The 27,534-nt window shown below is 38.1% G+C and overlaps 1 protein-coding gene across 2 annotated transcripts in view; it reads left to right on the top strand.

The window, feature by feature from the left end:
- TENM3 (teneurin transmembrane protein 3) overlaps window positions 1-27,534 on the top strand; it is a 417,392-nt gene that overhangs the window by 90,573 nt on the left and 299,285 nt on the right. Inside the window, exons 2-3 of one of the 2 annotated variants that reach the window (XM_082759677.1) lie at window positions 7,765-8,067; window positions 22,356-22,634. In XM_082759677.1, coding sequence (XP_082615803.1) covers window positions 7,836-8,067; window positions 22,356-22,634 — 511 coding nt within the window. In that variant the 5' untranslated portion in view covers window positions 7,765-7,835. Of the gene's footprint in view, window positions 1-7,764; window positions 8,068-22,355; window positions 22,635-27,115; window positions 27,141-27,534 lie in introns of those variants that run through there. The other variant, XM_082759679.1, reaches the window with a different exon arrangement.

Here is a 27,534-nt window from a genome sequence, read left to right as displayed (position 1 = left end):
CTCCACTTGGGGACTGTTGGACCTTTGCTGCTGCTTGTGGCTTGTTGCGTGCTGCTCCTGTGTCAGGTTCTCCATATCACTTCTTTTAGTTTTAAAAGTCCCTAGGTTTCTTTGGTTTTATCTCTGAACTATTCAAGAAAGAATCATTCAATGATATTCCTGAAATTTCAAACAATTCATCTATTAAATTGATCGAGAAGGAATTGTACTTGCATAAATCAGGAGGCCATTTACATAGATTGGATGAGGAGAAGGAGGGGGAAAATCATGCCTAAAAGATGGGTCAGGAAGGAGGCAATGGCATAAAGGATGAATTTCAAGTTTAAAGGAGTGGAAAAAAGTATTTAGGCCTTCTTAATTGTTGCTGAATAATGAATTATGCAGTGCTGACTCTTGGAGTTGATTATTTTTCTCTGCAGTAAATAAGGCATGATGCTTCTCTTCTGAAGTTTTGTTTGTTCTTTTCCTCTGTTCAGGTTTTCCTCCTAGGGTTTTCTCTCTTCCTAGGCTTGCTGCATCACTTCTCATCCCCAGTGTTGCCACTCTGAATTATTCCTTCTCCCTCTGCTCTCTATCCCGAGTTCAGCTCGCTGTTCATTTTTTCATTATGCTGCAGCATTTCTGCTCTCCTTCACCTCTCCATCTTTTCATCGCATATTCTCACCCTCATTTTTGGTACCAGAGCACACCACATCACTTCACTCCTTCAGTCTTGGTGTTCTCTTTCTCACTTACCTCTCTCAGCTCCTCAAGAAAAAAAGAAAAATCTTACCCAAATCCCCCAAATTAGACATCTCCTCTTAAGATCTGAATGCATGACAGCTCCTGCAAATCATTCCTCCCAGGGAGGAACAGAAATTGCCAGTGTTAGCCCATCTTGAGTTCCTCCGGAGGAGAAGTTGTTCCAGTGCCCTAGCCCTCCCTGCTTGCAAGTTATCCCTTTCTGTAGGGCCTGCTTGGCAGCTAAATAGCCAGCACAGCCCCAGACCCTATGTGTGCATGGTCCAACTGTGGCGTGCTTCAGTTCTTGCTCCTGGAGGTTCACAGCCCTGCTGTGGGAGGGCCTCCAGCAAGCCCAAACAGCCGCAGCTCCATCTCAGGTGCTGCTGCACGGTCCTGGGCTTTGTACCTTCAAAGGAAAATGTCATCCAGGGGAGTGCTCCCATCATGATGCGGAGTGCAGCATCACACTCAAAGGAGAGGCATGAGGTGTTCTTCCCCTTACTATTTTTTTTTTCTCCCCTCAGGGGTTTCAATTGTAAGCACTGGCAGCAAAATCGTTGCACAAACGTCAGCCTCTGTGACTAAGCAGGACCCTGTAGATCTCTTTTATGTTCTTGCTAATTTTCCTAACTGTCATTGCAACACATTTTTCTAATGAACATCGAGTACATTTATTTGTTGTTTATTCTGCCTCTGATCAAGCTGAGATTTTCAGATGGACTGTGCAAAGTAATCTTTATTAACATTATGTCCTGTAGCGATGGCAGATATGAATGCTCTGCTCTCCTGACTAATGCAGAAAAATGCTTTAAGAATATGCACTATTTTTTATTGGTGGTTTTTTTTTTCTCTTTCTTTTTTTATTTTCTTTTCTTTTCCTTCCCCTTTCTATTTTAAATCTAATTCTAAAAAGTAGGGTTAGGCAGTGGCTCAAGGAGGCTTTTTCAAATTTTAGTTTGTGAACTGCCTGTCTGGCAGGCCATCTGTTTCCCACTCCCCCTTAAGAATGCTGACTTTGGATGCTTTTCTGGGCTGGAAGACAGACTTTTAATATTAAGAAGTGAGTTTCTAGATATGATGACCTGAAATATCCATGTATTAAGAGTCATCAGTTTGACTAATGGCACACCATGGCTACAGATCATCCTAAGCACCTCTTCAAAGTGTCATTTTTCCAGCTCAGTTGATTTCTGACATATCTCACTTTATCAGCCATTGAAGTGGAAATTTCATCACTCTTTTATGCCTTTTGAGTTTTTCTTAGTATTTGTTTGTAATAGGTTTTATGGGTGATTAGTTGTGTGAATTGTGAGTATCTTTTGTGGACAAGAAACTTTCTTAATTTCTGCTTGATTGTTGCGTATTACACTTAGTCTTTTTAATCTTCTTGTTACTGCAGCCAAATTGGCTTTGTTCTTTTGCTATTAAAAGGCATGCGAGTATTATAACCAGTGCAAATTGTAATTAATGTAATATTTACATTAACAAACAAGTACAATTAAAAACAAATTCCAATTAAAATAATTCAGTAGACCTACTTAGACATTATTTGTAGCACTTGTTTTCATTGCTGACAATAGGAGCCAGCTTGACTCCCAACCTGTACAATCCTCTTCTCTTATTTCAAACAGAAATGTGAGCCTGCTCCTTCCCAATGCAGCCCTGCTATGCTTTCCCTGCCCGTGCTGATGTAGTGGTGCATCACAAAAAGCTTGTTCCTCACCAAAGCAAGCACAGTCCAGCCTGTGCTTGTATTAAGGGATCAATGTGGAAGGATCAATGTCACCTAATTTGTAATAATAGTAATAAGTAATAAAAATAATAGTAATCCAGTAATAATGCAGGCTTTTGAATGCAACCACGAATGCTGGTGTTAGAAATGCTTAAAGTGTGAGATTTAGGTCTTTGGAGGGGAAGATTGTGTTAAAACTATAAGTTTCTTCTACAACTTGGTTTTCCTGCCTTGGGGATGGAAGGGAGAGTTCTGCTCTCAGCGGTGGGTGCCTTTTGTTAGTGCTGCTTTCTGCCTGTGAGACCGAGTTCATACGCTGGGCTTATAACCATATCTCATGCTCATTATCGTGCTTCTGTAACAAAGAAATCTACACATTTTACCCTCTCATTTTTAAAACCTTTTCTATTCCAGCACTGTATATGTTAAAATAATACTTTAGTTATTCTCAGAACCAATTCTATTTTTGCTTTTTATGTTTTGAGCTGTCTAAAATGGCTATGCGCATTGAAAGGGAATATAATATATGCTGTAGCAGATCCATAAATCAACACAAGCAGTGGTATAGTCTTTTCCATACAAATACTACTTGTTTTGTTAACAAGCATCTTTTTCATACCTTTGTATTATTTTGTGTCTGCATAGCTTTTGGATATTAAAGGACATAAAATATTGAGGTATGTTTAGGCTTCTTAATCAGTTACGTTACTGTTTTAACCAGCTTCTATTCTGGAAGAAGATCCTGAGAGATGAGTAGGGAGCACTGTGTGCGTTGGGAGAATTGCCATCCTCTTGCCGAACTGTAATAACCCTTTTGGGGAACTCAGATTGAATTAAATGCAGTAATTTACCATAAAAGTTTAAAAGGCCTGCAGGCACGCTAAAGTTGTAGCTGGATGTTTTAGATAACACTCTGTAGTATGACCCTAAATCCTCATTTACATCTTGACAATTAAAATATATACTATGTTTTATGTCTGCTGTACTTTTCCTATATTGCAGCAAAGGGCTTAAGTGGTAAGGTATTGTTGTTTGGTTGTTTGTTTTGTAAGAAGTTAAGCAATTATTTGTTTTCACTACAGTGACTGTATTAAGAGTACCTGAAATGCTGTCTTGGAGATTTTTAGGTAAAATGTAAAACTAATATTTGTGCATCAGCCAGCTTTGGCTGTGCCTGAGACTTCTGTTCAGACATCAGAGCCCCACTGTAGCTTCAAGAGTTGTGCACGAGAGTGCCTCCTGCTCTGGTTTGGTTTGCACGCTCAGGCTGTCTACAACACTTCAAATAAAAGAACTGTGATCTTACAACAAGTTGATTGTTTTAATCCCTATTTGTACATTCTTTATCTGACTTTGTAATTAAATGTTGTGTGCAAGTATTTGCCCACAAGGGAATGAGTTCTGTGGTCCCAATGACCTAGTCATGTACCGGAGATGCTGCTTTGATTTTCCTGCTTCCCTTCTAAATTAATTTTAGAAGAAATAAGTAAGTATTAATTAAAAAGCAGGCATCTGCTGTTTATGGTTTTGAATGGTTTTTAAAATTTGGAGTGACAGTAGGAATGTTTGGTCTGATTGGGGCTGCAATCAGCTAAGCTATGTACATGTACACAAATGGAACGGACATGAATATATAGGAGCTGACATCTCAGTCTGCTGATTAACATCCTCTCTCCTGTTTAATCCAAACAGCAGCCTGTAACACTGGTCAGATCACCAAAAAGGTCACAGGAGATCCCAATAGTCAGTGACACATCTGAGCACCCTCAGTTCTTCATACATAGAACAGCATCAGGCAAAAACACTTGGAAGAGTGGCATACATCAGTCAGTTAACTTTCAGTTGTCTTCAGTATATGCAGACCATTGCAAGTTAGCATTGTAATGCAATGTGTAACAGCATTTAGCATGGCTGTTTTGACATCCTCTTGTGAGTGGGTGAGTTAGTGGTTCAATAGCTTTGTAAATATTGCTCTATGAAAATTCTGTCTTTCATTTAATTTGAGCAAAGCTATTTGGTGGACCATAAATATTGACATATGGGCAAAGATTACTTGCAGATGAAGGCAAGTGTTTTTGTAACATGTCACAAAATAAATTTAATTTTATTTGGTTTAAAATTTTAATCTGATTTGTCAAAAAAAACTATTCATGCATCAAATTAGTTGCTGCGTTCCCTTGTGTTTGTATTGTACTCATTACCAATATTTCGTCTGAGCTTCTTCTAAGGCATAGTGAAAGAAAGCTAGACAGTACATTAGGGTAACTCCCACTGGGATGCAGCTTTTATGATACAGAAAACAGAGGAGAAGAAAAAATGAAATGTGTTGAAATTTGCCTACCAGTAGTTTCAGTTAAATCTGAAGATTTGAGTAAGTTGGGTTTTTTTGGTTGCTTGTTTTTTTTGTTGTTGTTTTGTTTTGTTTTTTGCAACTATAGTGATCTTTATAACAAAGCCGCTAAGCAGATGGCACTACTGACAGGATTTTTTTTTTTGTGAAATATTTTTAACATTAATTTAATATGTTGGTCAAATTTGTGGGGGGAGTAAGGGGTGTGTGTTGAAAACTGGGGGCTTGGAAGGGGAATCATGGAGGGAGAAATGAGTCCCGCACAGTCTTGAGACTGTTGCAGTATTTAGTACTGCAGTGGGATGTTTTGTTCAAGACTTAAGGTTCAGATCTTGTAAAGCTATCTGCAAATCTTCTCTTGTTTGACTTGTCATAACTAGACTAATAAGTAATTGTTAATGCCGATATGGTTCTGTATTCAGCAAATACATTTGTGTTCTCTCTTTCTGTGTCTTGATTGTAGTACAGGACATTTATTTGTAGACTTAACTTTAAAATAGCTTTTATTCTGACTCCTTATCTCCAATATGTACGTTAATTCATCGATGAGAAAAACTGGAAGGCATGAGCCTAAGGATGTTAAATATTTCCTAAAGCTTGCTGAGAGATACTAATAGTTTCTCAGAAGTTAAAAGTTACCAAAGGTAAACAGGTGTTTTGTATATTGTCAGGTTCAAGAAGATCAGGCTCTTAAATCTGACCGTTTTGGTTTTTGTTTTGGTTTTCAAAATGCCCGCAAGAAATCCACTACCCTTCGTTGTTCATCATGGCACGATGCTCACAAAGTGTCTCAATAATCTGGTGCCATTAAACAGCTTGTGTTTTTTTTAACCTTTTCGTTCTTTGCCTGGAGAGGCAATAGATAACCCAGAAAACTGCCTTTTGATGTTTTATTGAATTCATTGACTTCTGTGGGAAGCAGATCAGTAGTTCCTCATGCTACAGCATAGATTAAATCTTTGAGGATTTTAGCTTGGTATAGTAACAAAGTATTGTGTAAAGAGTGGTGGCTTTTGTTTGTTTGTTTATTTGTGGTTTTTTGTTTGTTTTTTTAATGTGAACTACATAAGCCTGGAAACTTGAAAAAAATCACAATTACTTAATCTTTGATGAGGAATTGTGCACGACAGTTTTCCCATGGACCAATTTAGAGACATTAGGAATTATTGTGCCGTTATAGTCTTGAAACACGTAGATGAGAGGGGAGATAAGCCTCCACCTGAAATCTTTACACTGAAGAATACCTGTGATTTTTAAAATCACAGTTCAGCTTAACACTAATAAACCAAAAGCTCACAAAATTCTTAGAAAATTATTTTTACATGAAAAGAACTTGCATTTATTAGTCAGTAAAGTATTTTAAATTAAATCTGAGTGTTCCATATACAGTAAATAGGTAGGCTACACAGACATGCAGGTATCCAAGTAGTCATAGCTTAAGTAAAGTATTACATTACTTCAGCTTTCTTGCCAACATACCAATATTTTGAATTCTTTTACCGCTTGAAGAACATTTGTAAATGTAATAAATATCAAAGAGAATTTGCTCAAATGGGAGGCTTCATAGCTTTGTCTTTTAGTCTAACTTGAGATTCAGACAGGTCAAGAAACGTGAGAGCTTTCCAGAGAATTTCAAAACAGATAGGATGATAAAAGACCTGCCATTCAGTAACTTGAATTACAGTTCAGTGTTAAATTAAATACTCTCTCAAAATCATTTCAGGAGTGACAACTAATTAGTTGGATATTAAATGTTTAAAGTGAAGCAGGTGAAGAGCTCTAAAGCAACCTTGTTTTTGCTGAACAAGGTGCCAGTGGAGTTGGGTATTGCTTTGTGATATGTGCTGCAAACTGTCATTTTAATTCTACATCACTTGACTGATAAAACTCTGCAAAATAATAATTTGCGGTATTTAGGTATGTTAAATTGAGGGGAGCACCAGGGAGAGAGTTCTTGAGCCAAAACAGAGAACCTTAATGTATGATGTGTTGAACAAGAAATATCAAAGTCATATAAAGTCAAGAAACACAAAGTCATCTGAACCGTTCTTCCTTTAGACATTTTGTCAGCTGTTCAAATATATGAATTATATTCTTGATTTTAATTTAGCTCTTCTCTTTAAAAACAACAGCAAAATTTCCAAACTGTTTCTTACTCTGTCAGAACTGTATGTGTTTCTGTGAAGCGTGCAGGGCCCGTGAGATGAAACTGAGAAGTCTTGTTTTGAAAACTAATTGGAATGAAACATTAAAGAAAAATAAATAGCAATAGGATTCTTACTGTAATGTTCTTCAAAAACATGATGGAAGGAAACATTGCTCATGACTGTCATTTTCAAATCAAATATGTACTTGCTTTCCAGCAGAAGTTATATAGAACATGCTACCTGAGAGAAGCTTTCCTGCATATCACTGCAATGTTTTGTACCATGCTCAGAAATTGTGTGCATGTTTTTGATGAGAACAGTTCCAAAAGAATAGAATTGACAAGAAAAAATGTAGAAGTCTGTATATCAGAACCAGACGGTAAAACCAGAAGTTTCTGACAAGCAGGAGAAAAAAGCACATATATCTTTCCCATTAGAGCATGCACCTTTCTCTGAAAAAGTGAAACCGACATATTTGCGGGTATAAAGACTTCAAGCACGTGACATGTTCTTTAAGTGGAAAAGCTGAGTTCTCCCCCTCCTCTGAGTTTTTGGTCTGATTTTGGTCTTCTCATCTTTCTTATAAAAATAGGAGTACCCCATGACTTGCATTGCTTTTAACAGGAATTTCTTGGCGAGTTTTTTGTCAGGATAGCTCATATGTGAAACTGTTAGAAGTCTTGCAGACATGACAGGACTGCATTTCGCCCATGGTCAATCAGGCCTTGCTTTCTGTATCAGGTAGCTAGGCAGCAACCAGAGCAGTTAGAGAACATTGTAACACGTAGTCTGTCTTTCTGAATTTATTTTAGGTGGATGTGAGCTGAATGTAGAGAAGAATTCCTAGCAAGTTGGGCCGATGAGCGCACGGAAGGAATGAAGTATGGATGTGAAAGAACGTAGGCCTTATTGCTCCCTGACGAAGAGCAGGCGGGACAAGGAGCGGCGCTACACAAATTCTTCCACAGAAAATGAGGAGTGCAGAGTGCCTACGCAGAAGTCGTACAGCTCCAGTGAAACCCTGAAAGCTTTTGATCATGATTCCTCTAGGTTGCTCTACGGAAACCGGGTAAAAGACATGGTCCACAGAGAAGCAGATGAGTATTCCAGACAAGGTAGGCAAGACGTTTTTCTCTGAACAGAGTATATAATTCATTAGTAACACAGCATTCCTGCTGTGGGAAGAGTACGTTGTTATACCCGTTTTAACAGTTTTAGTAATACTCTACAGACACACTACACTTCATTTGTATCCCCCTAAATATTTTACAAAGATGGGAAAGCATTATGCACCATCTTTGAAATACATAATATACGATGCACAGGAAAGTTACGTAAATGGTCCGCGTTGGTCAATGGCTCAGTGACAGCATGGCGATTTCAAGTGTGAAGTACTCAGGCCTTACAGTTTAAAAACTAGACCCCCAGCATAAATTAATCTGATTAATGGATTGTCCAAAAGATTGCCACTCCAATATCCCTAAACTGTAAATAGCTTCAAAATTAATCAAATAAATGAATACAGCTGTTCCAAGAACACAAGGCACTATGAACAGGATTGCTGAAAAATACAGTGTGTGGATGAGTAAACAAATAATACAATAACTCAGTAATGGAGCATTGTAGAACAAGTAAATAAGTCAGGTAAATTAGTTAGAAGGTGTTTGGTTTATTTGTGTGGGGTTTTTTTTGTTTGTTTGTGTGGTGTTATTTTGTTTGTTTGCCTATTTTTAGTTGGTATTCATGGTATCTAACCAGATGCTAACTGGTTGGTGTCTTTCACCATTAAATGTTTGAGTCCAGGACTGTAGAGAGATGAGAGAATCGAATACCCTTGGAGATATCCAAAACCCAACTAGATATGGCCCCGAGCAGTTTGCTGTAGCTGACAGTACGTGCGCAGAGGGTTTGAACTAGATGGTCTCAAGAGGTCCCTTCTGATTCTATGAGGTTGCACTTATCTCCAGTTAGGGTCAAGCACTCATGCATCACTTTCAGATTCAATTGTAATCTCTTTAATTTGCATTTCTACACTTCCAAAACAAAAATACTTAATATAAGGGGGAAAAAAAAGAAAAGAAAAAACAAACAAACAAACACTGGAATGTGTGGAGTACTGCATCCCAGCCATCTAAAAGAATAAAGATAGGCCAGGAGCTGTTTGAAATGAAACCTCAGTTTTCTGTGTAAAGCTACACTCTCCTTTTTGTGGAAACAAAAATAGAGTTAGGGGTAGATAAAGAAAGCTTTCTCCTGGTGAGAAAGACTTCAGTTTTAATTTTAGAAATGTTTAAAAATATTTTCCCATTGGTGGTTTTTCTTTGTTCCAAGTAGAATAACTTTACATTAGAATTAGAGCTGTGCAGATGGTGTTGACTTTTTTCCCTACAAATGTTTGCAAAGGAAATAAAAATATTTCTCTTAGGCTCATGTAACTGAGGATTGCTGCTACTGTAGCCTGTCTGCTTTCTGCTGTGTATTTTTGGTTTCTGTGATGTGTTGAAACTTCAGGTCATCACTACTTTCAAGTTTAAGTCATTAGTCACCTTGATCCCGTTACTTTACTAAGGAAAAATCAAGAGGAATGAAGTTTTCTAAGGCCCATACTATAGACGCTTTCAGAGTAATAGTGACAAAATTATATCAAAATAGACACTGTTTATTTAATGTTCCCTAACTACGAATTCACAAACTGGTCCCTGAATAGAGTACTGTTCTCTTTAAACAGAAATAATGAAATGGAAGAAATTAAGTAATCTGGCATGCCACATATGATGAAGCACAGGGGCTTGTGGTTATTTTTCCTCTCCATTTTCTTCAGAAAAGTACATAATACTTATTGCCCAATATGCAATAATGCACACATCTGTAGGTCTGGGATGTGTAGTGTCGTCTTCATCTTTCAGTGGTCTCGGTACTGTCATCTGTCTCCATTTGATTTTTCTCATTGTCCTTTCAATTTTTCTTGTATGGCTTATTGGCTTCGTCTGATGTTTGCTGTTTTAGCACCTTCAGGGACTACTTGCAGGTTTGATAGGGTCAGTTTAGAAAGGGCTTGTTTTGCAGTCTTAGGTACAGTGTTCCTTTGATTCATCTTTGACTGAGAGAATTTACTGCTTCTGGCATTGGAAGCATTTGGTGGAAAAGGTGTTCAAGGTCATTTTAAAGGTTTTTAAATAATATATAAAACATGCTTCCCTTTATTTTTTTTGCTTCTGTCTAGAAATAGAGTGCAGATATGTAGCTGCTTTAAGAGTCTGCATTATAGTCTGATAATCCAACAGGAAATAAATCTATAAGTTAAAAACAAAAAAAAAAAAATCAAGTGTTAATAAATGCCTTTAATTGGGAAATAATTTTTTAAAAATTTCATGACCACTGCTTCGTTTCTTTTTTCCAGATTGTACAAAGTATTATCAAATTTCCAGTGTCCAGTGGAAAGCTACTGGAACAGTTACATGAATTTCTTGAGTCTCTCAAATCAGACACTATTTTAAAATGCCAGTGAGTTATTTCAGCAGCTATTGTGGGGTAAAGCCCTTCAAAGCTTTTTGTTAATGTATCAGAAATCTACCACCTCTTCTTCCTGATTTGTCTCACTGCACATTTTTGGTATTCCTACTTCCAAAATCCATGGTATAATTCTAAAGGGGATACTGCTGTGGGAGATAGGTGTGCCCCATTTAGTGGTAGCGTTATCCCGGGAAATCTTTTCTTACAGAGGGGAAGTTCCCCAATCATCAGCTCCTCTCACAGAATCTTTCCTTGTCCACTGAATCTCTCTTGCTTGAGATTAATTGCATAAATTGAGGTAACAGCCTATAAGTACATTTTTCAACATACTTGGAGTTAACTTCAGGGAGAGAGAAGACCTGCTGTGGTCTCCTTACGTTTTTCTCAAGCTCCTGCATGTGTCGCAAGACTGGTTTTGTTTTTAAACTCTTCAGGAAAGGATTATTTAGCCTACTGTTTTTAGAACTTCTGATTTATTTATTTGTTTTCACTTTGTTGTTAATCCCCACATAAGATGAAAAAAAACTGGTAAATGTGTGAGTAATTAAACTTTGTACCCAGACGTGTAAATAAAGACCTTGAGTTTTTTTAATGAAAAGTATTTTTCAGCTAGATACTTGATTTTTACATTGCATGTTTGAGAAGATACCTAATCTCATCCTTGACAGTGGATATAGCACCATGAGAGACTGTTTACTTTCCAAAGTGTGATGATATGATTGCTTGCTGTTTGTGTTAGAGAGGAAGACGATACCTATTTACTTATGCTTCCAAGTATCCAACTATAATGAGCAGTCTAATTTAAATATACAACTTCTCTAATTGAATTCAGCAGCCTAAATGCTTATGCTTTGGAATATGCCCAAGTATCTTACTGAATTCAGGATTAAAGCTGAATGTATGAAGTTAAATTTCTCTGTTGCTCAGAGAGACATCCCTGTGTTTACAAAATGAAATTGCTGTGTGAAGTGATAAAAATGTACATAGGAGAGTGCTAGGCAAAAATATCTGCAAGTGTTGCATGACTATGGATTAGGAGGGAAGGATTGTAGAACTACAGATAGTAAATTGTATTTTTTAAATTGCATTTGGAAAAAATAATTGGAATTATTAATATTTTAATTTGCAAACAATTTGAAGCTGGTCGTGAATCAAACCAGCAGGACTCACAGGAACTGAAAAGCTTTTTTGTGGATGCATTGTGTTAGCAAGAAAAATACTGGCATGCAAAAACTTGTCTTTATTTATACAGATACATTTTGAAAGGGAGAGCAATATGCAGTACTTGTTAAGTAACCATCATTGTATTTCAAAGATTTTTGTTGTTGCAAGACAGTACAATGATCTTACAACGTAATCAACATATCAAGTCAGTGAGATTTTGTGTGGGAATGGGAGGCTAACCATGAGCACAGGTGGCAGGATACACTGTAGCTTTGTGCGTGCTCATATTTTCATACAAAATAGTTACAGCACTGTTTGTGAACTGCATGAAGTGAAGTGCTGAGCTGCAGGACACCTTTTGCTAATAGAAGAGGCGATGAGGTGGTGCAGGTTTTGTTAAATTTTTACTTTTTGAAAGCTTGATGTTATCTGTAGTTTAGCCTGGAGGTAGTTAGATGGTCTTTATACCTGGCAGCGAGAATGAGTTCACTGTGTTTATCATTCAGCACAATTGGTTGTCAGCAAAGCCTCAACGTGAATTTCTTTTCATGCTGTCCCTTTCAGTTTTGTAGGAGAAGGTACTTGTGTGCATCTTTTTGTGTCTTCACTCTTCTGAAATACTTGGGAGTCTAATAACTCCATGGAGCTGCAAAAAGAGGGGCTGTACTTAACAAAGAAGCAAAGAAAAAGAATTTCTTTCCTTTACAACATGCTGGATCACTGATAGGAGGCTGCCAAAAAACAAAGCCATGCAGAGTACGTTACACTGTGCTGATGAACTGTAGCTACTGTTTAGATGTCTCTCCTGTGATGATTTGATTTTGGTGCTGGAAAAATCTTACCATTCAGCAAAAGAAGGACCTGAAGTAGTGCTATATATGCTAGGACAATTTTATTTTATTATTTAAGATGTTAAACACTGTCAGGGATTCATTTTTTAAGACTTCAGAAACATGAGGCATGAATTGCAACTCCTAGCTTAATGTAATAGGACTCCAAAGTTTATTGCTTTTAAATATTAGCTACTTAAAATGACTTATTTGGATAGCAAAATGATTAATATTTTTAGTCACTATAAATGTCAACTCTAGGATTAACGGATCTGAATGGTCCTGGCTTTAAACCTGAAGCTCACGTACTTCAGACTTGCCTGTGTGAGGCATTGGGAGGGCAGGTGAGAGCACTGCTGACCTTCCAGTACCTGCGCCTTATTGACGAGCTGATTTTGGCTATTGAGCAGGCAAGGGCTTCTCGCTAGAACTGAATCAGCCTGCCTTGCAGATTGTTTACAGGAGTGTATGAAATGATGCGCAAGTGACTTTGTGATCTCCTGATGAGCAAATTAATCACCATTCAGTGACATTGCAAATGCCGTCTCCCAGAATCTGAGGCAGCCCTTGGCAGTGCAGTTTTATGTGGGGAGCTGCAGTGCAGAATGGGTCCTTACTGGACTTCTGGCAGATACTTGTTATGCTAAAACACAGCCGCCTGCAGTATCTGCCTGATTTGAGTGGCTACCTTTTGTAAGAAGCATAGTGCCACTGTGTTCTGGGTAATTTTGTGGCCTTGAGCTAAGCACGTAACCTCCTGCCACAAGTTTTTTGCTTTTTTTTTTTTTCGTCTCTGTAATACAGGCATAACACTTACCACCTCGCAGGCGTGTTGGGAAGATTAATTAGTTTATGTTTGCAAAATTCTTTGAAGATGAAAAGCGCTGTAAGTGCTAAGTAATGTTATCATCTTACATTGCTATACTAGTTACTTCTTAAAGCAACAATAAGAAGTTAATTGGTTTTCAGGTTCCAGGTGATAAGGATCTGTTGACTTTTAAAGTTATTCTATTAGCTACAGAGTAGTACTAAGAAAAACATTTCACTTTCATTTGGTTAGGAGTATATTTAGCTCATGCTCAGTGATACAAACGCTTTCTCTAAGGTATTCATCTAGTGGAAATTGGCCCCTTGTGGGTCATGGTCCGCAGATGAGCTATGGATCTGGAGACAAAGGGCAATTGTGATTCTCCAGGGAAAAATCAACCTTGGTTATTGGCAGCACACTGCTTGATCAGGCATTTCTACATGGCCTTGGTCCACAGAGTAAAAACCTTGTCTTTGACTAGTCTCTTATTGTAAAATAAGAGAATTAAGTTCTTGATCTTAATGATTACAGATTTTTAAGGTGAACGCGGGGCCTTCACAAGGACTTTCAGCCATGGAAAGGAAGGTATTGTAGAAGGTCTGCAATTGCTCTTGCAGCTCTCTGCAGCTCATATAGTGAGATGTATACGTCGCTCCTCTTCATAATAAAATCTGACCAGAGGACTGGGGGGATAAATGGATCACATGCATGACTTTGAAAGATGACTTCAGGGTGTTAATATTGATGGAGAGATCAAAGCTGGAGAAGCGTGCTGTCAGAGACCGGGTGGGCAAGGGATGCAGAGGCTGAGGAGTCCCATCTGCTGATTTATTTAGCACTTTGGGCTGAGGCTCAGGACTGTAGGCCAGCCTGTGAGGGACTACTTGTTCCATCAGTAGTAAATTTATATGGAAAGTGAAACAGATGTAAAGTAGGAATAATTTCTTGGATGGTCGATACTTTCAGAAAGTAGTCAAAAATGTTAAAACTTAGTGGCTTGAGCGCCAGTACTTAGTGCTACTTAGCTTATTAAAGCCAGAAGAGGAAATGGAAGTGCCGTCAGAACATGTCCCTCATGTTCCATGTTTGTACGGTTTTGATTTGCCATGCCACAAATTTGTCTGAGCCATAAACCCTTTCTTTTCTTCAGTGTGACGGACACCCTGCTAGAAAATATAAATTAAGCAGGATGTGGCCCCTGTTGTGGCTATGTGAAGGGAAGTGTGCTTGAGAGAGGGAGTAATAGAGGCTTTCTACAGAAGTCCTTGGGTCTGTTATTCCTGTTGTTCCTTGTGCTTACCTGCAGTGATAGTCCAAGGGCCTGTTCTGCTTATGATGCTTAAGATTCCTGTGGATGTGGTGTACTTGTTTATGAAATTGTGCAAATGGGAACGTATGGGGCTACTCTGAATAAGATATATACGTTTCTTTACACTAGTTCAGAGCCTCTTGAGCTAATCAAGTTTTCTACTATGCTGTGAGATGTCCCTCTGTGGGTCTGTCCACTCACTTGGGGTGGCACATGCGCCTTTTCTCCTGAAAAGGCAGACGTAATGGTGCAGGGTTCTCTCTTCCACATCTGGAGGAACAGCAGTGAGCCTGAGCTCTTCTGTGCATGCTTCCCTCCTTGCTGCCTCCTTCCTCCTCACCTTCTTTCCCCATTTCAAGCCATATGTCATGTCATTAGCATCCTACTGACCTTAATGTGGCAGTTCATACCTGTCAGGTCTGTGGTTTTAGGCTCTCTGTAGACTGGATATCCATCATCTCTGCATTGCACACCCTTGGGTCATATTTTCTTCACATCTATCAAATTTAGGCTTTATTTGTATTTTGTAATAAATGGATGCTGAGAAGTTGATGATTCGCACTGGTCCCAGGATCCAAAGTTTAAGACAGAGGCCTAAAAATGTCTATACTGTCATCCTGGTTATGATCAAGACTTTGCATTCCTTGCTACTCATGGTGTTGTATTTCTTTTTTAAATCCACAGAATCCTCTTTTTTTTTTTTTTTTTTTTTCCTTGCCACCCATGTTCTGGACAGCCGTGCTAGTTGCCCTTAATTTGGATTCTATGTTACCTAATTATATTCAGAAAACCATTTTTTATATGAAATCCAACCATTTGGAACTGTAATGTTTGCATTAGTAATTCGTTTTCTGCAACATGATTGCTGATGCTGTAGCTTGAAGCTTTGAATTGTGCAATTGTGAAATTATCTTCAATTGACTTTAATCTTATTCTGCAGTACCTTCAGAAGGGCTTGATGAACAGTCCTTTATCCTTACACTGGATTAAGAAGGGCTTCTTATGTTCTCGTCTGTGGATTAGTACTGAGGATCCCCTGCCACCCTCAGGGAATAAAATTGAGTCCCCTGTAGCACGCAGAGGAGTCCGCATGTTTGAACCCTGATTTGGAAAACTAGTGTCAGGAAGGAACTTCATTCCACTTGCATCTGTTCTGCTCTATTTCTTAAAAGAAAAAATTCCTAGACTAGTGTTTAAAGATGTGTTCCTTGTGATTCTGTAGCTTATTGCCAGCATGAATACGTGGCTAGTCTAAGTATCAAGTATCATTTATTTCCCTCTAAATAATAAGAGTAGGTATTTTTATAGAAGTGGCTTAATTTTGGGGTCTTTTCATTAAGAACTCTTCTACCAAAAGTGGCAGAGTAAGTGCAGCTCAGAGAACTCTGTGTAGCTCGTGAGTCTCTGCAATGGTGGCTTTGTTCCCCCCACGCTCTTGGAAACCCATAAGGAATGGGAGAGCAGGGTGGGTAATGTTTGCTCAGAATAACACAGATTAATGCTGTTTGTTATTATGTAGTATACTAGATTTTCTGAGAAGCTGCGTTCTTTCATATGCATCTTGCAGCTCCACTCTAAATCAGATAATGGCAAGGAAAAGTGGTTAAGATGGAAAACTGGAACTGAAGTGTTGAGAAGATAAGAAGTTATAAGGAACAAGGTTGTGATGAGTTAGGATTAAAACACAGGAATTAAAACGATAAAAATGTGACTCGGTAGATTAGGATGGTTTAAATTTCATAGATAACTTTCATAAAACAAAAAAAAAATCAGAAGAAAATAATTTAAAAATAAAAGGCAGATCAAAAGATTTGTTAACACAGGCAAAGCTTATTACTTGTCAGTCTGTACTGCAGTTTCTTGCATCCTGGCAAGGAGAACTCTGCAAGTCCAGCTTTGAAAGCTCCTGTTTAGTAAATATACCATGGTGTTTGTGTGACAGAACGAATGGTATCACATCTATTTCTCATTCTCTCTTTTCTGTAACCGTATTCTACCTGCTTAACTCAGAATCCTAAAGACAGCATTTGTACTCTTCTTATCAGAGCTTTGTAGAGCATGCAGGGCCTCTATCTTTTGCCAGTTCCTTTTCTGAAATCTTCATCCTTTCATTTCCAGCAAACTTGTTTTCTTAAAATGCATTTGCTTCCAATTTTATGTCCTTTTTCTCAAGACCTTTCCTTAGAAAGTAGTGCCTTAGAAAGACTGTTATGTTCTCTTTGCCCCTGGTAAACGGAGAAGAAAAAAATCATTTTATTTACAACAAAATTACATATTTTTTTCATTGAGAATCCAATCAGAATTGATACTTAGTGGTAAGTAATGTTTCAGATCCCATAGGACTGCTTGGGATTCTTGCTAAGCCAGTACAGCTCTGCTTTGTGCATCTATGAAGAAAACGTCGTCTTAGTGGTCCAGCAGTGACTGTTGGAGAACAGAACAGTCTCCTGCTTATTGTTCTGTACAAAGAAACTTCTTTTTCCATCTTCTACTTGCACACGATTTAATGCTTTTTTTTTTTTTTTTTTTTTTTTTTTTTTTTTTTTTTTTTTAGGAATTAGCAAAGTGATCAGTCCAGCCAACTTGCAGTTAGCAGAGCTATTCCTTGTAGCTGTCAGGTAGATGAGTTGGGAAGGCAAGCTGCTGTCGAACCAGCAGTGTGGAGCTTTATGTCCTACAGGAGTGGTGAAGTGTTTCAGAGATGTGGCGTAGACGTGGTGTAGCTTCTGTAGAGCTGTTGCTCTACAGAAAGTATTCAGAAGTACTGAGAATGAGCTCCAGGTATGGAGTTCCAAATGGAAGAAATGTGCCCATTGTGCATATTAGCTGAGCAGGGTACAAAAATAAGCAAGTAATTCCCAATATCAAAACAGCAGAAAACAACATCAATGACATCAGTGCTGCTTACAAGCATTGTATTAAGAGGAACTGTTTATATGCTCTGGTCTGCAGACAAAGAAATAGAAATGAGAAAAACACTCTTCTTCATTTACTCCCTAAATAAATTAGTTCAGTCTTCTTTTATTTAAAATAAATAAATAAATAAGTAGGGAAGCAGAAATATAAGGGAGACAAAAGTGAGAAGACTAGTTCTCTCATGCACCGTGATCATATGTTGTTTTGCATCTGTGTTGCTCTAGTTCTTTCACAATTTATTTTTCTAAATTTAATATTTTTCTGTAATGCATTACTACAGAGTTGTTATAGGGAAAATGTGTTTGGTGTTGGTTTTGGATGGTATGAAAGTGTTACAGGCAGAAGAAGGCAGGGTACGAAGGAAGAATATTGTGAAGTCTCAGAATGAGGACTAACAAGTAATGAAGGACACAGAGGCAGCAGAAGGGGAATGAAACTTCATCAGAACATTAAGCAAGAGCAGAACCATACCTAAAAGACAAGGCTGAGCCTGGATGTGGATGTGTTTGGGATTTCTTCCTTTTTGGTGCTAGCTCTGTCTTGTTGTGACAAAACCAAAGGCAGCAAAGGCACTCGAACTACAACTTCTTTGTTTTGAAAGAGGGGTGTGTGTGTATGTGTTTATGTTAACTAGGCAGATGCTCTGGAGGCTCTTTAGTTCAGAGGTGTTTTCTTTCACTTGTTTCCAAACCTGTTTGTTGTTCAGTTGTTGCTGAAGCCTGACTTACAGGCTTTCACAGTGGGTAATGGATTGCTAAAGTCAGTGGTGGTGTCTGGAAGTGCTGACAAATTCTCTGCTGGGTATTTTTTGTTCATACCTTCTGTTAGTTTCTTGTCCCATTTTCATGGTTTGTCATTTTAAGAGAATATCCGTGTGTTAGTGCAGATCCAACTTAGAGCAAGTACTGACACCTGAAAAACCGTGTGACCTTTTTTTATTTTATTCACAAGTCCTCTTCAAAAATCCTTTTCCACAGATAGCATTTCCAACTTGAAGCTTAAGTTATTGTGGAAGTCTTTGAATAACTTCTCCAATGTAGGCCAGTGAACCAAATATGGCACAGGTACAACAGATTGCCACTTAATTGCAACTGTGAAATTCTGACCTAAAATCATGTGTAAATTCTGCATACATTGAACTTGTTTATATATGCAGTATTCGATTAAAGAAATTACTTACATTTCTAGATAAATACAACCTGTGTGGTCCTGGCAGAGAAGTTTATATATATATATATAAAAGTACTATGTGTTTGTATATGTACATACACACACATGATCATATATATACGTACATACATATACACATGCCTGTAAATATATAACAAATTAAAATTTATGTATATCAAAAGTATATTGTATACTTCTTTGTATTTACTTAATGTAGGTAAAGAGGTGCACCAATCATACATGGGTTGTTCAGGTGGGTCTGTACTCTTACTGTTGGCAAATGCTGCACTTCTAGCAGCGATTGCTGTAGAAGTTATTCTCTAGTTGTAATGTTAATTTTGTTCATCTGAACAAGTAGATGGTGTCAGCATTCCTTATGCTAACTGTAAATTGGTATTCCAAGCCAAGAGAGATGGCAATATCTAACAGTAGTGGTAGTAACAGCATTATTGTCAGTTTTTAAAACCTAACATCACTCTGGATCGTCCCCAAATCCCAGCATTGTCTTCCAAATAAGTTTCTTCAAAACACTGTCTAATTTCTTTCTCCATTTTTCACTTCATACTTCTTGTAAAGGAAAGGAAAAACAACCACAAAGCATTATAAACACCTATTTACTCTTTCTTCTGTGTTTTCTTCTCAGAAATGAGTTCATTTCAGCCACCAAGTTGTTTTTAAGTTCTTACAAAATGTTGAGGCACCAATCGTCAGTGGGAGAAATGGCAAATGTGTGTGTAGTGTAAGAAACCGATGATTAAATCCCTCCCATCCAAGTCATCCTGGAAAGGTTAATTAGAAATGTTAAGAACGCAGCAGGGAGAACATCCTGTCCTCATACTCCTTTCCGCTGAGCCCTACAACTTCCCTTCCAATTTTCTGGTAGTATCATTCCCTAGCAGGTAAAAGCCGCTCTTCCAGTCTCCTGCCCACTAATTCTGTGTCCCAGCTGTGTTCAGCCTCCCCTGGACCCTGAATGTTTCTAGACTCCATGTTCTTATTGTCAGGGAATCTTATGTCAAACTTTTGTATTGCGTATGTATGATTTCCTCTGGGACATAAATGACTGCATAAATACACATTTTTCCGTGTCAACTTTTTGTTTATTTTTCATTTGTGTAGGCAACTTACACAGAGTACAATCCTCTTAGTAGAGCTTTTAGGAAAGCTTTAATTCAGGAGATGATTGAGCCTGATGTCTCTAAAGCTGTTGTTACAACGTTTCTGGGCTACGCTGTAAAACTTCAGTATAGCAAAAAAGCCTTAATATGTTGAACGTGATGGAAGAGCAGTAAACAGCCCCCTTTTCTATCTTTACAGTTGCACTGGAGCTTTGTTTTGGTGCTGGGACATGCCATTTTCCCTTTCTTCTCATTCAGAAGAGGGGGGAAAAAAGGCAGAAAGCAGGAAATGTTGTCTGTGGAGGCAGGTTGTGGTAAAATAAAGGACAAATAAAATCCATTAGTAGTGGTTGGGAGGCATGTTGTGCCTGGGAGCCGGCCTCCTAGGCAGTGACCATGGGTGTTCCTGTAGAGCGAGTGCCTGAAGCAGTTTCTGTTACAAATAACAGTTTGCCTAGCAGTTTAAAAAGTAAAAATTACAATCTAAAAAAACAATAACGATTAAAAAAAGGTTCAGTGGTCTCTTTGAAGTGCTGTGTCTGCACAGATGGCTCCCCAGGGTTGCTGGGTGTGCAGGGATGTGCTTTGCAGAGCTGGGTGCTGCAGCCCCCAATCTCCCCCACTTTTCGGGCCTGCAAGCCTGAAAATCCAGGTCTGGGAGGTGACAGGGAGCCAGGCATAAAGCCTAAGCATCTTTTTCTATTTTGCTCCTAAAATGTTGCTTTTCTGAGCCGTGCAGTGAGCATGCAGCAGCCGTTCTGGGTGTGAGTGCCTATGCAGGCACGCTCACACACCTGCACATGGGCTCCTCCTGCGTCTGGTTCTGGCTTCAGGATCTGTTTGGAAACCTAGATTCTTGTCATAATTTATCAAACACATGACACCAGCGTGCCTTATATTTGCCATCCTTAGCATATATTTGCCAAAATGCTAAATAGGAAGCACTGTAGATGCTTTCATGTGTTCTGCCCTAACCCCGTTACCACTGGGTGGTTTGTTTGGCCTGTTTGCTTCTCGTCTGAGTTTCAGCTCTCAGTACGCCTGAATATCTGGCATGATGTCACATGGCATGACAGTTTTAAAATGACGAGGTACTGTCAGTGCACGTGGTAATCCCCCATCTTAAACTCCTCATGCTGTTCAGCCACAGTCATAGATGCGTTTGCTGCTTTTGCATTTATTTTGCAGTGCACCTCTCCAGCTTCATTTTCACTCTAAGCCTTATTCACAGCAGCGTGATAAATGTAGTTAGCTTTGTACCTAATTGTACTAAAGATTTTCATTGCTTATGAAAGTCATTGTTGGAATTAATTTATGGTTCTGACTGCAAAGAAACTTTCAGCAACAACTTTGCGTGACCACAGCAATAAAGTAATTCACTGGCTCACTTAAAACGCGTAAATGGCCAGGGCATTCACTCTTAATATTTCAGGAATTACACTTCTGTATTCATACTCCTGCAATTCTATTAATTTCTAATCGAAAGGAGTCTGTTGCATTATAAGCTTTAAAGATATTACTAACATGTATTTTTACACTAAATAACTAATTTTGGAGAAATTAGGATGCCCGTCAGATTCAAGAGTTGAATATGTATTGTAATTTGTACCCAGAGCTATGAAATAACTGTGAGCAAGAGTGGAAAAGCACTGTGGGTATAGGCATGCAAATGAGCTTGCCAAGTGTCTATATATCATACGGTGTCTTAAATCTGCAGACATAAAAGCAGGATGAAGACACAGCCATTAAAAAGGCAGTCATTTTTGAGTGTCACATAATTTAGAGACTTTAAGTTATTGAAGTGTCATGAGTTTATTGCACCTAATTTATTAATACAATCATTTGGGATTCACTTATGTCTCTTGCTCTGCCCCAAAACAGAGGCTAAAAGTCTGTTTAAAATATGCAGGCTCTGCTTCAGCAGTGAAAGCTTAAATCGTTTCTCAGGATTCAGAGAGACAAAAAATAACATACTGCAGTTCTGCAGGTAATGGGTGGCAGTCTTACGATGTATTTCCGATTTATTTACATTTGTGTATTAAATGAGGGCAGAGATCTATTAAAGATGAAGCTGGTTGTGTTCCCATTTAGTTTTTCCATTGTTACATTAGGTGTACAGAAAAATACCCTGTTGCTTAGGCTTCTAGCCTGGACGAAAAAAAGGTAATGATGACAAATACCTTCTACTGCTTTCACATTTAAAAAAATTAAAAAAAAAAAAAAAAAAAAAAAAAAGTAGAGAAGAAAAGCTTGCCATTTCTTTTCAATCCTTTCATGTGCTGAATTGGCTTCTTTCAGTTTGCAGATTCAGTTCTGTTTCTCTCCTACCCAGGAACACTTTTAATGTGTTGAAGCAGTTGACAAAACAGTGCTAAGGCAGTATGTATGAAAAGGGGTGCTGCTGAGAGCTGGAGACAAAAGGAACCACTTGATTGTAATATATGCAGTTTTGACAAAACACCTTGTGTGATGCCTGAGAAAATTACACACATGAAGAGTTTTTACTTTTAGCTTTGTATTTTTTTATTTTTTTTTTTAATTCTCATGTTTTGTTATCTTTTTTTCCCCTAATCAGGACAGAATTTTACCCTAAGGCAGTTAGGAGTTTGTGAACCAGCAACTCGTCGAGGACTGGCATTTTGTGCGGAAATGGGGCTCCCCCACAGAGGTTACTCTATCAGTGCAGGGTCAGATGCTGATACTGAAAATGAAGGAGTGATGTCTCCAGAGCATGCCATGAGACTTTGGGGCAGGGGGGTCAAGTCAGGGCGCAGTTCCTGTCTGTCGAGCCGTTCCAACTCAGCCCTCACTCTGACTGATACCGAACACGAGAACAAGTCCGACAGTGAAAATGGTAAGTTCTTACACATATGCACGTATATATAAATCAATGTTTTATTTGCTGTTTCAGTTGACACTCAATAATTTCAAGTCATTAAAAGTTCCAGGAGTGGCCTTGAATTATTTATCTACTTATTTTTTTACCTCCCCTTCCCAGAAAAGTCAATATTCACTATCAATCCTAACTAATACAAGCTTTGGGCGTGATGTTTTAGCTGTAATTTTGGAAGAGTTTAATCACAAATAAGATTAGCTCTGTTTCATCTTGGGCCATGTCACCTGTTACCCTTTGGGGAGCAGCAAAGTAAGTGGTGATAAAGTTGATCCCTGAGGCCAGCTTGCAATCCAAGGTTTTGTTGTCAACTCCACTTAAAGACGTCTCAAAGAAATTGCAGAATCTTAGAATGGATGAATGAACACAGAGAATAGCTTATTAACAGGGCTCATGTGATTGGAAAACAAATTTGATCGTGATTCAAGCTCACTAGCTGATGAGAGCAATTGGAATTGTGGTGAAGAGGCGTGTGGCCTTTGATGTGCCTGGGGGACTGGATTACTGCGCAATTAAAACCTGGACAAAAAAAAAAAATCTAAACAGCTTTGTAGGATGTGGGGTATGACCGTTGTATATTAAGGTTTAGTGTTTAAATGAAAAGAGGTTAATACAATTGACTTGATTCACTCTTAAAGCTTTGCAAAATCTTGTACTTCAACTTGAGGTTATGAACAGAACCTGATGTGGTGTTAAATGCAAAGTGCACAAATCTTAGAAAACATTTATCTTTAACTTTTTTTTATTTGCAGATTTGCGGCTTCAGTAGAATTAAAATGATTGTTCTATTAACTTCATGACTTCCTATGCAACAAATTCAAAAGAAGAATAAAGGAAAAATGAGTAAATGAAAATTAGTGAGAAGGCTATTGCCTGGTTATATATGCTGCAGTTTATTAATTTATTAAACATGTCTGCTCAGCTGTACATAAGCTGCAACAATTTTTTTTCTATCCTCTGGCCATAGCTGTAACACACCGTGGTAAGCAGCAGTGTGTGTGTCTATTATGATATGATACTTCTGTGATCATAAAAAAAAAAAAAAAAAGTAGAAAAAAATAGTGCACCACTTGTATTTTAAACTACAAGCAGTAATGCTTTGTCCTACCTATTTACTGTTTGAACATCAGTTTGAGAACACAAAACTGAAGCTGCTGTAGTCACTGCCTTTCCTGTGCTGGCTGGTTCTAGCTGGATTCCTGTGCGAGATGGCTGCCTCAAATGGGATTTTGCTTTTTATCTTGGAATTAATGCTGCGTGTTACCTGAGGAGTCAGCTGTCCATATTCAAAAGCGTTTTGTCTCATGCTTGGAAAGTTTATTTTGAGTCAGAAGCAAGCTTTGAAAAAGGAAGCTAGGAGTACATGCTTACCTCCTTTTGACAGTGGGGTTGTTGGATGGCTATTGATATTTCAGCTGCAAAGCAGTCTAGAAAAAATTGTTGAGCAGTCCTGATTTTTCTTTTGAAAGATCTGTGCTGAAACTGTCTTGAGTATTTTGCAAAACCCTAGGTTAATGATCTTTTATGTATGTGTTTATACATACACACACACAATTTCCTTATGAGAGTTGTATCAATACTTTATCAAAGGGGTCAATGCCTCAGAAGAATGATAGTTTAGGTATGCTTTTTTTTAATAAACTTATTTTTTTTAGAGCTCCATATATCTGGTTACAATATGGCAAAAGTCCCTCCATGAGATTAAAGGTAGAGTTTATATTTTGTGTATGAGAAAGCTGAATATGTTAGAAAAGACACACTGGTTAAAATCCTGCAAGGAGTATCTGATGTTTGATACTACTTCAAAGAAGAGTTTAGTCACTAAAAGGATTACAGTTGATTTATTTATTGATAGTGAGGCCAGCAGTCCAGCTTAAGAAAGTACTAGGACTGCTGTGAGGCTAATGAAATTTTGATGGCTTGAAAGTCCCCTGGGGTTATGAAACATACATAACTCAGACCATGTCATGGGTCCTCGTTTCATTGGAGATGTTATGGAAGTGGTGAATACCTTAATCTTCTCTGGTGCTTTTCTCTGCATTTTTGTTTCCACTGAACATGGGAGATTTGGCTGAGAAACGATTTTATAAATGTAGTTGGAAGTCAGTATGTTAAATGCTCACAGCAGAACAGAAAATACAGTTTAAAGCCAGGGAAGCAATACTGTCCTGGCAGGCACAGGTGCTGTACTCTAAGGACCAGACTGCAGGTGTATTGTTAATTTACGGCCTGACATTAATAGCTGTGCTACTACGCTGTTAAAGTCTGACAAATCCGATAAAGCTTTGAATCAAAGCTAGAATTACAACCAGTCCTCTGTACTGTGTCCCTCTTTGCTGTGCTTTCAGGTTTCCTGACTGAATTTCAATGGTACAGTTTTTACAGGTAAATGCATTTTTGTGCATCATGTTTATCACTGATGTAGGTAAGGAGCAACAGGTTGTGATGAACAAAACACAAAACCAGAACATACTTTCCTCACCAGATCCCAGTTCTTGAATGATGCTGGCATTCACCTAGGAAAACTGCTCACTGCTTTAAATAGCCCATTACTATAAGCAGACCTCATTGGAGTTAATGGGACTATTCATAATGATGAGAAATGTGACTTATCCTACGGGTTTATGAACTCAGGATTAACTATTCGTTGAATGTACGTAAGGTTTTCTTTCTTGCCTGGTAGGTAAGAACATAAGCTTGGCATCAAAACACAATTTCTTTCCCTTCCGTGTAGCTGTTGGGTATCTCTGCTCGTCTGAAGAAGTTGTGGATTGCATTTCCCTCAGAAAGGCAAAACTCTAGTGGTTTTTTTTTTGCATAATTACAGTGAATGAGTGGAAATACTTTGTTGATTATTCTAACTTTTATTTGTTGAGCTCTCAAGCTTTTTTCTAAGATCCTACAAAAGCCAGTAAGTTTGTGCATACTGGCCATACTGGCAGGATTAGAAGTTTCTTTGAAAAAGTTGGACATCATTGTTGCAGAGTTTTAAATACATTAATAATTTAGTGAATGCCAGCAGATTTTGTATAGAAAACATCAGAACTGTTTTCCAGACATAGAGTTTATAGATAAATTCTCACCTCCGAAGGTTTGGGTTATTGCTTAATAAATCATTCTAAAAGGAAGTATTTTTCTCTGAGCTTGTTTAAGTTCCATATATGACTTTTGGCATCATATTCTGAGGGATTTGTCATGTCAGCCTCCCTGAAGGAGGTCCCGCATCTGTTAATCTGGGCAATCTACCAGTGTCATGTACAGTGTGTACAACTGGAGCACACTCAGCACTCACGTGCTTCTTAGGCTTTCTTCTCCATCTTCATTGCAGTCCTCTTGGAGGCAAAAGGAGGTGAAACAAGAATATGGTACTTAAAAACGGATCAACACAACATGCGTGCTTTCCTATTTCAAAATGCTGTCATGAAGTTTGTGGTATTAATTGTTCTAGGAGCTTTGTTCTTGAAATTCAAGCAGCCTATCTTTTACATGCACGCCAGTAACTTTTTGTTTTTAATGTGTTCTAAGATTACTGAAGCTTGTCTTATAAAAGTGATCAATATTCCAGCAGAATGTGAGCTAGAAGTTACAGTTAAGCTTCAAATGGCTATTTTGTTGAAAAGGTCAATATATTTTAAGGTATCTTAGAATCCATGTAGTTATTTGAATTATTTTTAAAGCCATTAAACTGCTATCCCTGACCTAATGTGACATCAGAAAAATAATAGTCAAAACATGAAGGTTAATTGAGCAAGTTATTCCTGAAGTACAGCTCATTGCAGAGTTATTTATTTATTTATTTATTTTAAGTTATATTACCAGGTTTGCATGCACTTCTTGTGCAGGCTTGAAGCTGAGGCTATGTCAACGATTGTGACTAAAATGATTTCAAACTTAAGCAAATCCATACCAGTTTCCATCCCTTTGGAGGCAATATTGACAGTGCTTCCAAGATTTAGGCTATCCAGATAAATGTATGCGACTTAGTTGACCCTGCCCACATCTACAAAGGCTAACTAGGCATACAGGAAATATTTGCACTGGCACTAGAATATGGGGGAGTATTTTGTTCTTCACTGAAAATCTTTCACTGATGGAGATTTGTCGTAAAACAAAACAAAAAAAATCAAAGGATATTAGGATGTAATAAAATGAAAAGAAGAAAGAGAGGGAGGAGTATGAGATCATGGCCTCAGGGCAGTCATTCTGAATTGGTTAGATAAATGATTTGAAACTTGGACCCATTTTTCACAGCTACGGAAAAGCAGATATTGCTAGCAGAATGTCCATTGCTGAGGGATTCTGTGAGCAGAAATTACAAGCTTATCAGCTGCTTGGGCACCTGCCTGCTTCCTCTCCAACTTCTGCCAATTTCTGAAGACAGCATTCTTGTGAACCTAATACTCTCTTATCCTTCCAGAATGGTGAATTTACTGGCATTCAGATCTCTGAAAACCAAGAAGTACATTGGTAAGGTACTTGTCAAGACATTTTTAAATCTGTTCTCTCTAACATCTACATCTGTAACATACACTTGAATTCTGCATTCTTACATAATGCACATCATTCAGGAAGTAGTGTTAGACCCTTTTACCTGTTTAACATCCTTCTTTATGCTAAGATAAAACTTGATTTGAAAGAGCTCGACTGATAGGAGCTGCTTGTTACCTGCTAGGCAAACCCTGAACCTACTTATCAAAACCAGCCACATATCTGATGAATTAATATTCATCTTACTGCCATACCACCATTTACAGCTTCTTCACTCTTTCCCACAGTATTCCATCTAGCAATTATCTACCCCTCATTAACCATGCCAATGTCTCTTTAAATCCTGCTTTGCTGCTAAAAAATTTCATAGCCA

Source organism: Aythya marila, assembly GCF_965140915.1.
Source record: "Aythya marila genome assembly, chromosome: 4".
Taxonomy (NCBI): domain Eukaryota; kingdom Metazoa; phylum Chordata; class Aves; order Anseriformes; family Anatidae; genus Aythya; species Aythya marila.
Note: the sequence above shows the minus strand (reverse complement) of the source record. Positions and strands in the feature narration are given on the sequence as shown.